This window comes from Staurois parvus, unplaced genomic scaffold (assembly GCF_062004578.1).
Source record: "Staurois parvus isolate SC_StPar_1 unplaced genomic scaffold, SC_StPar_1.0 ptg000448l, whole genome shotgun sequence".
Taxonomy (NCBI): domain Eukaryota; kingdom Metazoa; phylum Chordata; class Amphibia; order Anura; family Ranidae; genus Staurois; species Staurois parvus.
In genome coordinates, this window is record NW_028318244.1 from 3695021 (window position 1) to 3707309 (window position 12289).

The 12289-nt window shown below is 43.6% G+C and overlaps 1 protein-coding gene across 1 annotated transcript in view; it reads left to right on the plus strand.

Annotated features, from left to right (window-relative positions):
- Positions 1–2149: 2149 nt before the first annotated feature.
- The window catches only part of LOC149453559 (integrator complex subunit 9-like), a 29870-nt gene continuing 19730 nt past the window's right edge, over positions 2150–12289 (plus strand). The window contains exons 1-2 of the mRNA XM_089688186.1: positions 2150–2194; positions 3395–3447. Of these exons, the coding sequence (XP_089544312.1) occupies positions 2150–2194; positions 3395–3447 (98 nt within the window). The remainder of the gene's footprint in view (positions 2195–3394; positions 3448–12289) is intronic.

The window sequence follows — 12289 nt, forward strand, 5'->3', positions numbered from 1 at the left end:
ACTGTTCTTCTGAACAATGTCTGGAACGACCCATTTTCCTCAGAATTTCAGAGAGAAATGCACTGTAACCAGCATGTACATTTGCTGCCTTCCTTCCTTAAATAAGGGCAATAATTGCTACCTGTTTTTCAAAGAATGAAAGACCTCACTAATGGAACTCCACACTGCTATTATTTTGAACATGCCCCTTTCAATTAGTGATTCAATTACACAGAATCAGCAGCATACATGTCATGACTGTTGGGTCTGTTGGATTTCTATTAGTCTACTACACTGCTAGTAAATTATTTTCAGCAATGACCAAGTCCTTCATACTAAAAGGGTGCCTAGAACTTTTGCTGAGCCGAAAAAGCTGACATTCGTCAACAGCACCAACCAAAGCATTGGGAGGTAGGACATTTTTTGCATCTAGCGTTGAACATCAGGGCAAGCCTGGTCCTGCCTGACAGCGAATGGGATAAACCAGATATTACACATTCATGTCCCATGCTGCAGAATGGTAAGCAGCAACAGTCTGGTGTGAAGATGGGGATATGGGACTTCCTCAAGAAGGACCCCATTAAATCCTTAACGCTTATGCAAAATCAGGGTCGGTTGGTCCTGGACTTCAGAGTCTGAACATGGGAGTGAAAAGTTTGGAGCATTTCTAGGGGAAGGAAAAACTTTGCACAGGACAAGGATTAGAATCAGGCTCAGATATTCAGAGCAATGAAAGGATCCAGCTCTGAGTTCTATTTCTAGAATTTGAGGATCATCCAGGATCTCAATAGGATCTGCACAGTCTGATGGATGTTGACTGACCTGTTGGCATTTTGCACAGTAGAGTAGCAGATGGCTAAAGAGGGATCACTTTGATGCATTTGGCCAGCTTGAATATGTATTGCAATATATGGAAAGCAAGAATCCTTGTTTACTAGTAATAAGTAAGTGTGCATTGAGAAGACCCTTGGTACAGTAGACAGGTCCAAGGCATGGCAATACTTAGAAAAAAAGGCTACAAGGCCTGGAAAGTCCCCCACATGAAAGTTACAATGACAAACCTGGCAGACTCCATGCAACGTTTAAGTACCCAATAGGAGAAGTTATCAGCCATTAGTTGCAGTATGAGGCAGATGTCCCTGTGGTACTGATCTCAGGAGAGAGAAGCTGTGTCAGACCAGAGTGATGGCTTGCCAAACCAAAGGCAAAAGAGATCCTCAATGTCTGAAGTCCTGGGAACAGTAGTAGGATGGGGCCATCTAAGGATTCAGCTTGGCATAGAACAGTCTATGCAAATACATTTAGGCTAGGTGTTAAGCCTATAGACTAAAGCTCCCCATGTACCAACCCATCTGAGGGGATAGGGTAGACTTCCACATTGGCCACAGCTACAGAAGCTGTAGAAAATAACAGAGATAGATTCTGGAGGAGAAGGTGAGGCAGACTGATTGCAGTTAACATGACCTTTGGCAAAAATGGCATGATGCCTTACAGAGATAACCAACAATATATATAATTCCAGGTATATAGAGTATAGTAGCAGCAAGGGTTACTGATGCACCACCTGTAGAACAAGCCCTTAGGTACTCACTGATTGCAATCCGGGTGCGCAACAACAGCCCCCTCAAGGGCATCCCAAACAGTCTTCACTGTACCGGTGGTCATACCCTTTAGGAAGGATCTTCAGAGACAGGGTACCACCAGTGGATGGACCTCAACCCTGGAACTGTATAGCACCATGCAGATAGCTCAAATACAATGCACTAAGTGCCAAGGTGAGCACCTCACACAGGATCCAGTGCCTAGAGCAAAGTTTGGCTCCACATTTTCTCTCAGGTGGGATCTGGGCACAATCCTCCAAGGCTCTATCAAGGAGTCAACCAACTTGCAAAGCTGCAAAATGAAGTGGCAGTGGCTATGGAGCAACTAGGAATCTTCACAGAAGAGTCTTGAAGAAAATAAATCATAAAAAGAAACCATTACTTCTCTCAGAAAAAAGAGCTGAAGTCCATACTCCTAAAGCAGAACTTCTAATACTTTTGGGTGATATATATATATATATTTATTTTTGAGTGGGTTCCTATTGGGAAAGTGCAACACTACTTGTGCATGGACAGTGGGAAGCCAGCTGTAAAGCACCAGAAAGTCACTGCCGGCTTCCACATCCAAGATGGCCGTGCCGCGGAACCCTAAGACCGGCAAAGAACTGGCCTTGGTGAGGACAGCGCTGGATCCCTGTTATGTTTATTAAAAGTCAGCAGCTACAGTATTTTTTTTTTTTTTAGGGCAAAGTTCCTTTTAAGGATAATAGCGAAAAACTGAGGCATGCTAAGAGCTGGAGGAGTTATTCTGCGCCATCCTTACTGCTTTCTTGTTTTAGCATCCCATCTCCTGAAGGTGGCAGCATAACACAGGGTTAAAACTATAGATCCTGTGTCATGTACTATACTGTACAAATGAGAATTGTGTTTGTTGTACAAATAAATACTGGAATCACCATGGTAAGACTAAAATGCCAATTAAAATAATAAATCTGGACTTACCTGTCTCACAGGTAAATATCTTCAGATAACATGTTGGGGAATACTGTAAATCTGCCCATGAAGCGGCACACTTGTAAGATGTAGTCCAGCAAAAGTGACATGCAGAAAAAAAAAATTGCTGCTAAATGTAATTCCCTTGCCGGTTTCTTTATGGTTGCATGGGGTCCCTCCAAAATCTATACCAAATCCTTATCTAGCCATTCAGCTTGACTGGTCAGGAAATAGAGAAGCAGGAAGCATGCACCCCCCTACTTCCTGAACCATACCATGCCAGGCCACGCCACGTGCCCTCAACTTGGTAGGGGTACCTTGCCTGCTTCATAGGGACAAGGGCCTCATCACCACATCCCTAGGCTGGTGGATGTTGGGGGGGGGGGGAGTCTTTAGGGAGTGGACTTATCAAAACCTGGTGCAGCGCTCAACCTAAATGTTACCTACTAATAAATAAATACAATAATCATTATTTTTAGGTGACATCCCAAAACGCACTTTATAACGCATTGATACACCATAAATAGTCACTCCAAAACGCACTTTTTAGTGTATCATATATCTTTTTGTGACATTAGGTTGGGGCCATATACAACAATAAGAAAAAATAGTAAATAGCAGTTTTTTCTCTTTTCTTCTGTAAAATTTATAGTTTTTTATCCTAAGTAGTATTTATGGCATTAGTTTTTATAGATATCAACAAAAATGATTTTAAATAGGTATAGATCGCCATATTAAATAGTCATCACCTCCTTATATATTTTTAGTACATTCGATATATGTTCAACTTTTGATTGCTATTAATAAAGGTTTAGAACTGCATTAGTGCAGATATACATGCCCTGTTTTAACTTATGTTTTTAGATTTAATAAAAGTGTAGGTTTCAGATATTAATAGTCCCCCGATTTGTATAGCTATTGAAGTTCCTGAGAGGTAGGAGCATCTCATAGATTATCTTCTATACAGGACCCCATTAAAATGGCCACCGTAGGGTTACCTACAGTTTAAAAGTGTTATTTCACAAGCTCCGGTTTAATATATATTGATCAGTTATATAAATAAAAGCGTAGAAATATAAGTATCATCAATAATATTACATTTTCCCTGGTAATGGCCGCAGGAGATTTCCTGAGAGGTAGGAGCAATAAGCAGGTCTGCCTCTGAACTGTGATTGACATCCATTTTCCCTATATAAAGCCGCATGTCACCAATGACGTTACCCTGAGGAAGTCTCGTGATAACGGGACGTAACGCGTAGGAACGTGGTGACGTATTTTTGGCGTGGATGCCATCTTGCTACACCTAAAAACCCATGCAAGTACACCCATAGCATGTGGTTTTACAGCTTGTTCTATTTTAATGCAAAGTGAGTGGGCAATTGGCTATATATGTTCTTAAAAGTATATTAAACTGATTTCCACTATGGAAGATCTCTTCTATCTCTACCTTCTTAATCTTAATGTGAGTTGGCTGTATCTCATTTTAACATCTCTGGAGGTGACCCTGCTGCTTATTACGCATAGCAGTGAAGGGGATATCAAACGTTTTGGCCCGTTTGGGTCGCTTCAAGGAGCTGAGGGGGCAATTCAGCCGCTTATGGATTATTTCCCATTGGTTGTTATGCACATCCACTTTATCACCTGTACGTTTCAAAAAGCGTTGGAATACTTGGTGTTCACGCAACTTTGAATTTTTTATATATTTTTATATGCTTTTTTTGTATATTCTTTTTTATTTTTCTTTTGGACTTATTGCATAATATTATTTAAATTTAAGTGGTGTTGATGTTTTTCATAACATTATTTTTATATGTTCATATAATTTTGGTATATTTTTTTCTCTTGATGTTATAACACAGCACTTGTCACTTTTGTGGAATTTGATCCCTCATTTAGGGATTCACTTATTGTCACTTGGTTCTTTTCCTTATTGGGCATTATTGAGCCATTGTGATCACTATTTTGTGAGCTATTGGTCCCAATTTCAGGGATTCTTTGTATACTGTTTGTTTTTTATTCACATCAGTACAGTCCCATTTGGACTTTTTGTTTTCACTGTTTTTTGTTATGGTACCATGTTTAGTCACTTCTTTGTTTTCACTTTAGCTCCCTGAGTGGATCAGTTCACTTCACGATAAGGGACTATTATTCACAGTGTACACTAATAGTCACATAAAAATAATGATTATTGTATTTTATTTATTAGTAGGTAACATTTAGGTTAAGCGCTGCACCAATATACAGTCATGGCCGAAATTGTTGGCACCCTTGATATTTTTCCTGAAAATCAAGTATTTCACACAAAAAAGGTATTGCATTAACACATGTTTTGCTATACACATGTTTATTCCCTTTGTATGTATTGGAACAAATATAAAACAGAGGCAGAAAAGCAAATATGACATAATGTCACACAAAACCCCAAAAATGGGCTGGACAAAAGTATTGGCACCCTTAACTTAATATTTGGTTGCACACCCTTTGGAAAACATAACTGAAATCAGTCGCTTCCTATAACCATCAATAAGCTTCTGACACCTCTCACCCGGAATTTTGGACCACTCTTCCTTTGCAAACAGCTCCAGGTCTCTCTTATTGGAAGGACACCTTTTCCCAACAGCAATTTTAAGATCTCTCCACAGGTGTTCAATGGGATTTAGATCTGGGCTCATTGCTGGCCACTTCAGAACTCTCCAGCGCTTCTTTGCCATCCATTTCTGAGTGCTTTTTGACGTATGTTTGGGGTCATTGTCCTGCTGGAAGACCCAGGATCTTGGACGCAAACCCAGCTTTCTGACACTGGGCCCTACAGTGCGACCCAAAATCCTTTGGTAATCCTCAGATTTCATGATGCCTTGCACACAGTCAAGGCACCCAGTGCCAGAGGCAGCAAAACAACCCCAAAACATCATTGAACCTCCACCATATTTTACCGTAGGTACTGTGTTTTGTTCTTTGTAGGCCTCATTCCGTTTTCGGTAAACAGTAGAATGATGTGCTTTACCGAAAAGCTCTATCTTGGTCTCATCTGTCCACAAGACGTTTTCCCAGAAGGCTTTTGGCTTACTCAAGTACATTTTGGCAAACTGTAGTCTTGCTTTTTTATGTCTCTGTGTCAGCAGTGGGGTCCTCCTGGGTCTCCTGCCATAGCGTTTCATTTCATTTAAATGTCGACGGATAGTTCGCGCTGACACTGATGCTCCCTGAGCCTGCAGGACAGCTTGAATGTCTTTGGAACATGTTTGGGGCTGCTTATCCACCATCCGGACTATTCTGCGTTGCAATCTTTCATCAATTTTCCTCATCCGTCCACGACCAGGGAGATTAGCTACAGTGCCATGGGTTGCAAACTTCTTGATAATGTTGCGCACTGTGGACAAAGGCAAATCTAGTTCTCTGGAGATGGACTTGTAACCTTGAGATTGTTGATATTTTGCCACAATTTTGGTTCTCAGGTCCTCAGACAGTTCTCGTCTCCTCTTTCTGTTGTCCATGCTTAGTGTGGCACAGACAGACACACAATGCAAAGGTTAAGTGAACGTCTCTCCTTTTTATCTGCTTTCAGGTGTGATTTCTATATTGCCCACACCTGTTACTTGCCCCAGGTGAGTTTACAGGAGCATCACATGCTTGTAACATTCTTATTTATCCGCAGTTGTGAAAGGGTGCCAATACTTTTGTCCAGCCCATTTTTGGAGGTTTGTGTGACATTATGTCGAATTTGCTTTCTTTCCTCCCTTTTTTTGTTTTGTCCCAATACACACAAAGGGAATAAACATGTGTATAGCAAAACATGTGTTAATGCAATACGTTTCGTGAGAAATACATGATTTCCTGGAGAAATATCAAGGGTGCCAACAATTTCGGCCATGACTGTATATATAGATATAGATATATACAGTCGTGTTCAAAATAATAGCAGTGTGTTGAAAAAAGTGAATAAAGCTCAAAATCCTTCTAATAGCTTTTATTTCCATCCACACAAATGCATTGGGAACACGACACATTCTATTCCAAATCAAAACATGAAGAAAAATAGATCAAATTTGTGTTGTTCATCTAAAAAAAAAATTGAAGAAAAGTGAATATTAGACGGTTCAAAAAAATAGCAGTGTTTGTATTCTTCTTTACAAACTCAAACATTCACTATATAAACTGAAAAATGTTTGAAGATTTTGCTTTCCTTTGAATCCCTTAATGAATATTTAGTTGTAGTCGCACTGTTTCTGAGAACTGCTGTACATCTGTGTTGCATGGAGTCACCCAACTTCTGGCCCCTGTGATCAGGTATTCCAGCCCAGGATGATTGGACTACATTCCACAGTTCTTCTCTATTTCTTGGTTTTGCCTCAGAAACAGCATTTTTGATGTCACCCCACAAGTTTTCTATTGGATTAAGATCCGGGGATTGGGCTGGCCACTCCATAACGTACATCTTGTTGGTCTGGAACCAAGATGTTGCACGTTTACTGGTGTGTTTGGGGTCGTTGTCTTGTTGGAACACCCATTTCAAGGGCATTTCCTCTTCAGCATAAGGCAGCATGACCTCTTCAAGTATTCTGATGTATTCAAACTGATCCATGATCCCTGGTATGCCATAAATAGGCCCAACACCGTAGTATGAGAAACATCCCCATATCATGATGCTTGCACCACCATGCTTCACTGTCTTCACAGTGTACTGTGGCCTGAATTCAGTGTTTGGGGGTCGTCTGACAAACTGTCTCCGGCCACTAGACCCAAAAAGAACAATCTCACTTTCATCAGTCCACAAAATGTTGTTGTAGTATATTGTGTGTAATATATATATTGAAGACATTGAAACACATACTGACAGGCCAGTGATAAGACCACTTTACACACCAAAAGGACTTCTTACTATGTTAATGTATGCAGGAGGTAATTACCTTCCCTTTGTTGTGTTGGGTTAACCTGTTTTGGGTAAATATATGGAGAGTCAGGGGAAGTTTTAAGAGCAGGTTAGTTGCAAATAGATTGGGAAATCTATTTAACTTTTTAATTAAAAAGTTAAATAGATTTCCCAATCTATTTGCAACTAACCTGCTCTTAAAACTTCCCCTGACTCTCCATATATTTACCCAAAACAGGTTAACCCAACACAACAAAGGGAAGGTAATTACTGTATTTTGCGCTTCATAAGATGCACTTTTTTCCCCCCAAAAAAGGGGGGGAAATGTCAGTGCGTCTTATGGAGCGCCTGGTCCGGTATTTCCACCGCCGCCGTGTCAAAATACCGGGCCGGCCACTCAGCTCTGCAGCGGGACCTTATGGAGATGACTGCTGACCTTTGGGGAGGGGGGGGAGCGGGTACCTAAATTTGACAGGTACCCGCTCTTACTTCCGCGGAGTTGTTCTTTGACCTTACCTGTTCCTCTATCCAGCGGTGCGCTGTCTTCCCGGCTTCTGTAGTGTGGGCGCTGGGCTTGACAGCCGGGTGCCAAGTGCACATGCACAAGAAGCGGTGCTTTTTGTGAATGGTAAGGCGGTACCTGGGACACATGACAGATCCCAAAAGCCGCCGGACCAATCACAAAGCGCAAGTGCTTCTCGCTCATGCACACTGGGCACCCGGCTGTCATGCCGAGCGCCAACACTATAGAAGCCGGGAAGACAGCGCGCGGCTGGATAGAGGAACAGGTAAGATCAAAGAACAACTCCGCGGAAGTAAGAGCGGGTACCTGTCAAATTCAGGTACCCGCTCCCCCCCCTCCCCAAAGGTCAGCAGTCATCTCCTGTGCTGTCCGCAGTCTCTGGTCATCCCTGCGCTGTCCGCAGTCTCTGGTCATCCCTGCGCTGTCCGCAGTCTCTGGTCATCCCTGCGCTGTCCGCAGTCTCTGGTCATCCCTGCGCTGTCCGCAGTCTCTGGTCATCCCTGCGCTGTCCGCAGTCTCTGGTCATCCCTGCGCTGTCCGCAGTCTCTGGTCATCCCTGCGCTGTCCGCAGTCTCTGGTCATCCCTGCGCTGTCCGCAGTCTCTGGTCATCCCTGCGCTGTCCGCAGTCTCTGGTCATCCCTGCGCTGTCCGCAGTCTCTGGTCATCTCCTGTACTATGTCTGCAGTCCATTAGTTCAGAATTTTTTTTTTCCTGTTTTCTGCCTCTAAAACCTAGGTGCGTCTTATGGAGCGAAAAATACGGTACCTCCTGCATACATTAACATAGTAAGGAGTCCTTTTGGTGTGTAAAGTGGTCTTATCACTGGCCTGTCAGTATGTGTTTCAATGTCTTCAATATATATATTACACACAATATACTACAGTTGCGCCATTTCTCTTTAGGCCAGTCAATGTGCTCTTTGGCAAATTGTAACCTCTTCAGCACATGTCTTTTTCTCAACAGTGGGACTTTGCGGGGGCTTCTTGCAGATAGCTTGGCTTCACATAGGCGTCTTCTAATTGTAACAGTCCTCACAGGTAACTTTACACCTTCTTTCATCTTCCTGGAGCTGATTGTTGGCTGAGTCCGCGCCATTTTGACTGTTCTTCTATCCATTCGAATGGTAGTTTTTCGCTTTCTTCCACGTCTTTCAGGTTTTGGTTGCCATTTTAAAGCATTTGCGATCATTTTAGCTGAGCAGCCGATCATTTTCTGCACTTCTTTATATGTTTTCCCCTCTCCAATCAACTTTTTAATCAAGGTACGCTGTTCTTCTGAACAATGTCTGGAACGACCCATTTTCCTCAGAATTTCAGAGAGCAATACACTGTAACCAGCATGTACAACATTTTCTGCCTTCCTTCCTTAACCACTTGCCTACCAGGCACTTATACCCCCTTATTTACCAGGCCAATTTTCAGCTTTCAGCGCTGCCGCACTTTGACAATTGCGCGGTCATGCAACATTGTACCCATATGAAATTTTGATCATTTTTTTCTCACAAATAGAGCTTTCTTTTGGTGGTATTTAATTGCCACTGGGCGCTTTACTTTTTGCGCTATAAATAAAAAAAGTGCAAAAAATTTGAAAAAAAAAAAAGTTTCTTTGTTTCTTTTATAAAATTTTTCAAACAGGTATTTTTTCTCCTTCACTGATGTGCGTTGATGAGGCAGCACTGATGGGCACTGATAGGCGGCACTGATAGGCGGCACTGATAGGTGACACTGATTATGGGTACTGATAGACGGCACTGACTGGCATCACTGCTGGGCACTGACTGGCGGCACTGACTGGCACAACCCCTGGGCACTGACTGGTGGCACTGACTGGCAGCACTGCTGGGCTGCACTGGTGGGTGGGCACAGATGGGTGGCACTGGTGGGCACAGGTGGGTGGCACTGCTGGGCACAGGTAGGTGGCACTTCTGGGCACAGGTAGGTGGCACTGCAGAGTGGCACAGGTGGGTGCACTGCTGGGCACGGGTGGGCGGAGCTAGTGGGCGCACTGCTTGGGCACAGGTGGGCGGAACTTGCGGGTGGCACTGCTGGGCACCGATCATCAGGGCACTGATCATCAGTGCCCTGATGATCGGTGCCGATCCCTGCTCTGACAACTGCCGGTTCTCGGCAGTACTTTTCTCATGATCTGACAGCATGAGGAAAGTGCAGCCGAGAACCGGCACTTGCATTTCCCTCTGATCAGCGTGTCATTGGACACCGCTGATCACGTGGTAAAAGGCCGCTGTGATTGGCCTTTTACCACATCACGTGATCAGCTGTGTCCGTAGGACACCGATCATGGAGATCGCCAGGTGCGCGCCCCCTGGGGCGCGCAGGAGAGCGCGTTCTGGGAGGACGTCATATGACGTCCACTCAGAACTGGCCGGCCGCAGTGCAGCCGTCATTCGGCTATCTGCGGTCGGCAGCTAGTTAAATAAGGGCAATAATTGCCACCTGTTTTTCAAAGAATGAATGCCCTCACTAATAGAACTCCACACTGCTATTATTTTGAACATGCCCCTTTCAATGAGTGATTCAATTACACAGAATCAGCAGCATGCATGTCATGACTGTTGGGTCTGTTGGATTTCTATTACTCTACTACACCTGCCAGTAAATTATTTGCCATGTAGAAATATTTCCACCAAAAACAGTGATTGACCAGGTTAGTGATGTCTGACTGCTATTATTTTGAACACAACTGAGTGTGTGTGTGTATGTGTGTGTATATGTATGTATGTATGTATATATATATATATATATATATATATATATATATATATATATATATATATCCATTAGGTGCTAAAGGGGTGTTACCTCATGTTGAAACTAAAATTCTGGATGAATCCTTTGCAACCTGGTATAAACCCTTTCTAGTAAACTTTGCACAAAAAAGGATTTTTTTGTTTACATACAGCACAATACATGTTTAGACTGGCAAGTAATCCCTCCCTGGCCAGTCCCTACTAAGGTATTGGGATTTGAGCACAGGTATATCTTCTTTCTATTCCATAGTAGGGGTAGGTACAGTGATAGGCTGTGTGGTAGGGGTAGGTACAGTGATAGGCTGTGTGGTAGGGGTAGGTACAGTGATAGGTTTCCTAGCAGAGTGATAGGCTCCATAGTAGGGGTAGGTACAGTGATAGGCTGTGTGGTAGGGGTAGATACAGTGATAGGTTTCCTAGCAGAGTGATAGGCTCCATAGTAGGGGTAGGTACAGTGATAGGCTGTGTGGTAGGGGTAGGTACTGTGATAGGTTTCCTAGCAGAGTGATAGGCTCCATAGTAGGGGTAGGTACAGTGATAGGCTGTGTGGTAGGGGTAGGTACAGTGATAGGTTTCCTAGCAGAGTGATAGGCTCCATAGTAGGGGTAGGTACAGTGATAGGCTGTGTGGTAGGGGTAGATACAGTGATAGGTTTCCTAGCAGAGTGATAGGCTCCATAGTAGGGGTAGGTACAGTGATAGGCTGTGTGGTAGGGGTAGGTACTGTGATAGGTTTCCTAGCAGAGTGATAGGCTCCATAGTAGGGGTAGGTATATTGATAGGCTGTGTGGTAGGGGTAGGTACTGTGATAGGCTTCCTAGCAGAGTGATAGGCCCCATAGTAGGGGTAGGTATAGTGATAGGCTGTGTGGTAGGGGTAGGTACAGTGATAGGCTTCCTAGCAGAGTGATAGGCTCCATAGTAGGGGTAGGTATAGTGATAGGCTGTGTGGTAGGGGTAGGTACAGTGATAGGCTGTGTGGTAGGGGTAGGTACAGTGATAGGCTGTGTGGTAGGGGTAGGTACAGTGATAGGCTTCCTAGCAGACTGATAGGCTCCATAGTAGGGGTAGGTATAGTGATAGGCTCCATAGTAGGGGTAGGTACAGTGATAGGCTTCCTAGCAGACTGATAGGCTCCATAGTAGGGGTAGACAGAGTGATAAGCTTCTTGGTAGAGGTAAGCAAAGTAATAGGCTCCCTTGTAGGGGTAGGTATAGTGATAGGCTCCATAGTAGGGGTAGGTACAGTGATAGGCTTCCTAGCAGAGTGATAGGCTCCATAGTAGGGGTAGGTACAGTGATAGGCTCCATAGTAGGGGTAGACAGAGTGATAAGCTTCTTGGTAGAGGTAAGCAAAGTAATAGGCTCCCTTGTAGGGGTAGGCAGCATGATAGGCACCATAGTAGTGTGGTAGGCTCTCTAGTAGGGGTAGGCAGCATGATAGGCACCATAGTAGTGTGGTAGGCTCTCTAGTAGGGGTAGGTAGAGTGAAAGGCTCCTTAGTAGGGCTGAGTGGAGTAATAGGCTATGTAGTAGCGGCAGGCAGAGTAATAGTCTCCACAATAGCAATAGACTGTGATAGGTTATTTGCGGTGCCCATATTCATCCAGAAGATGTC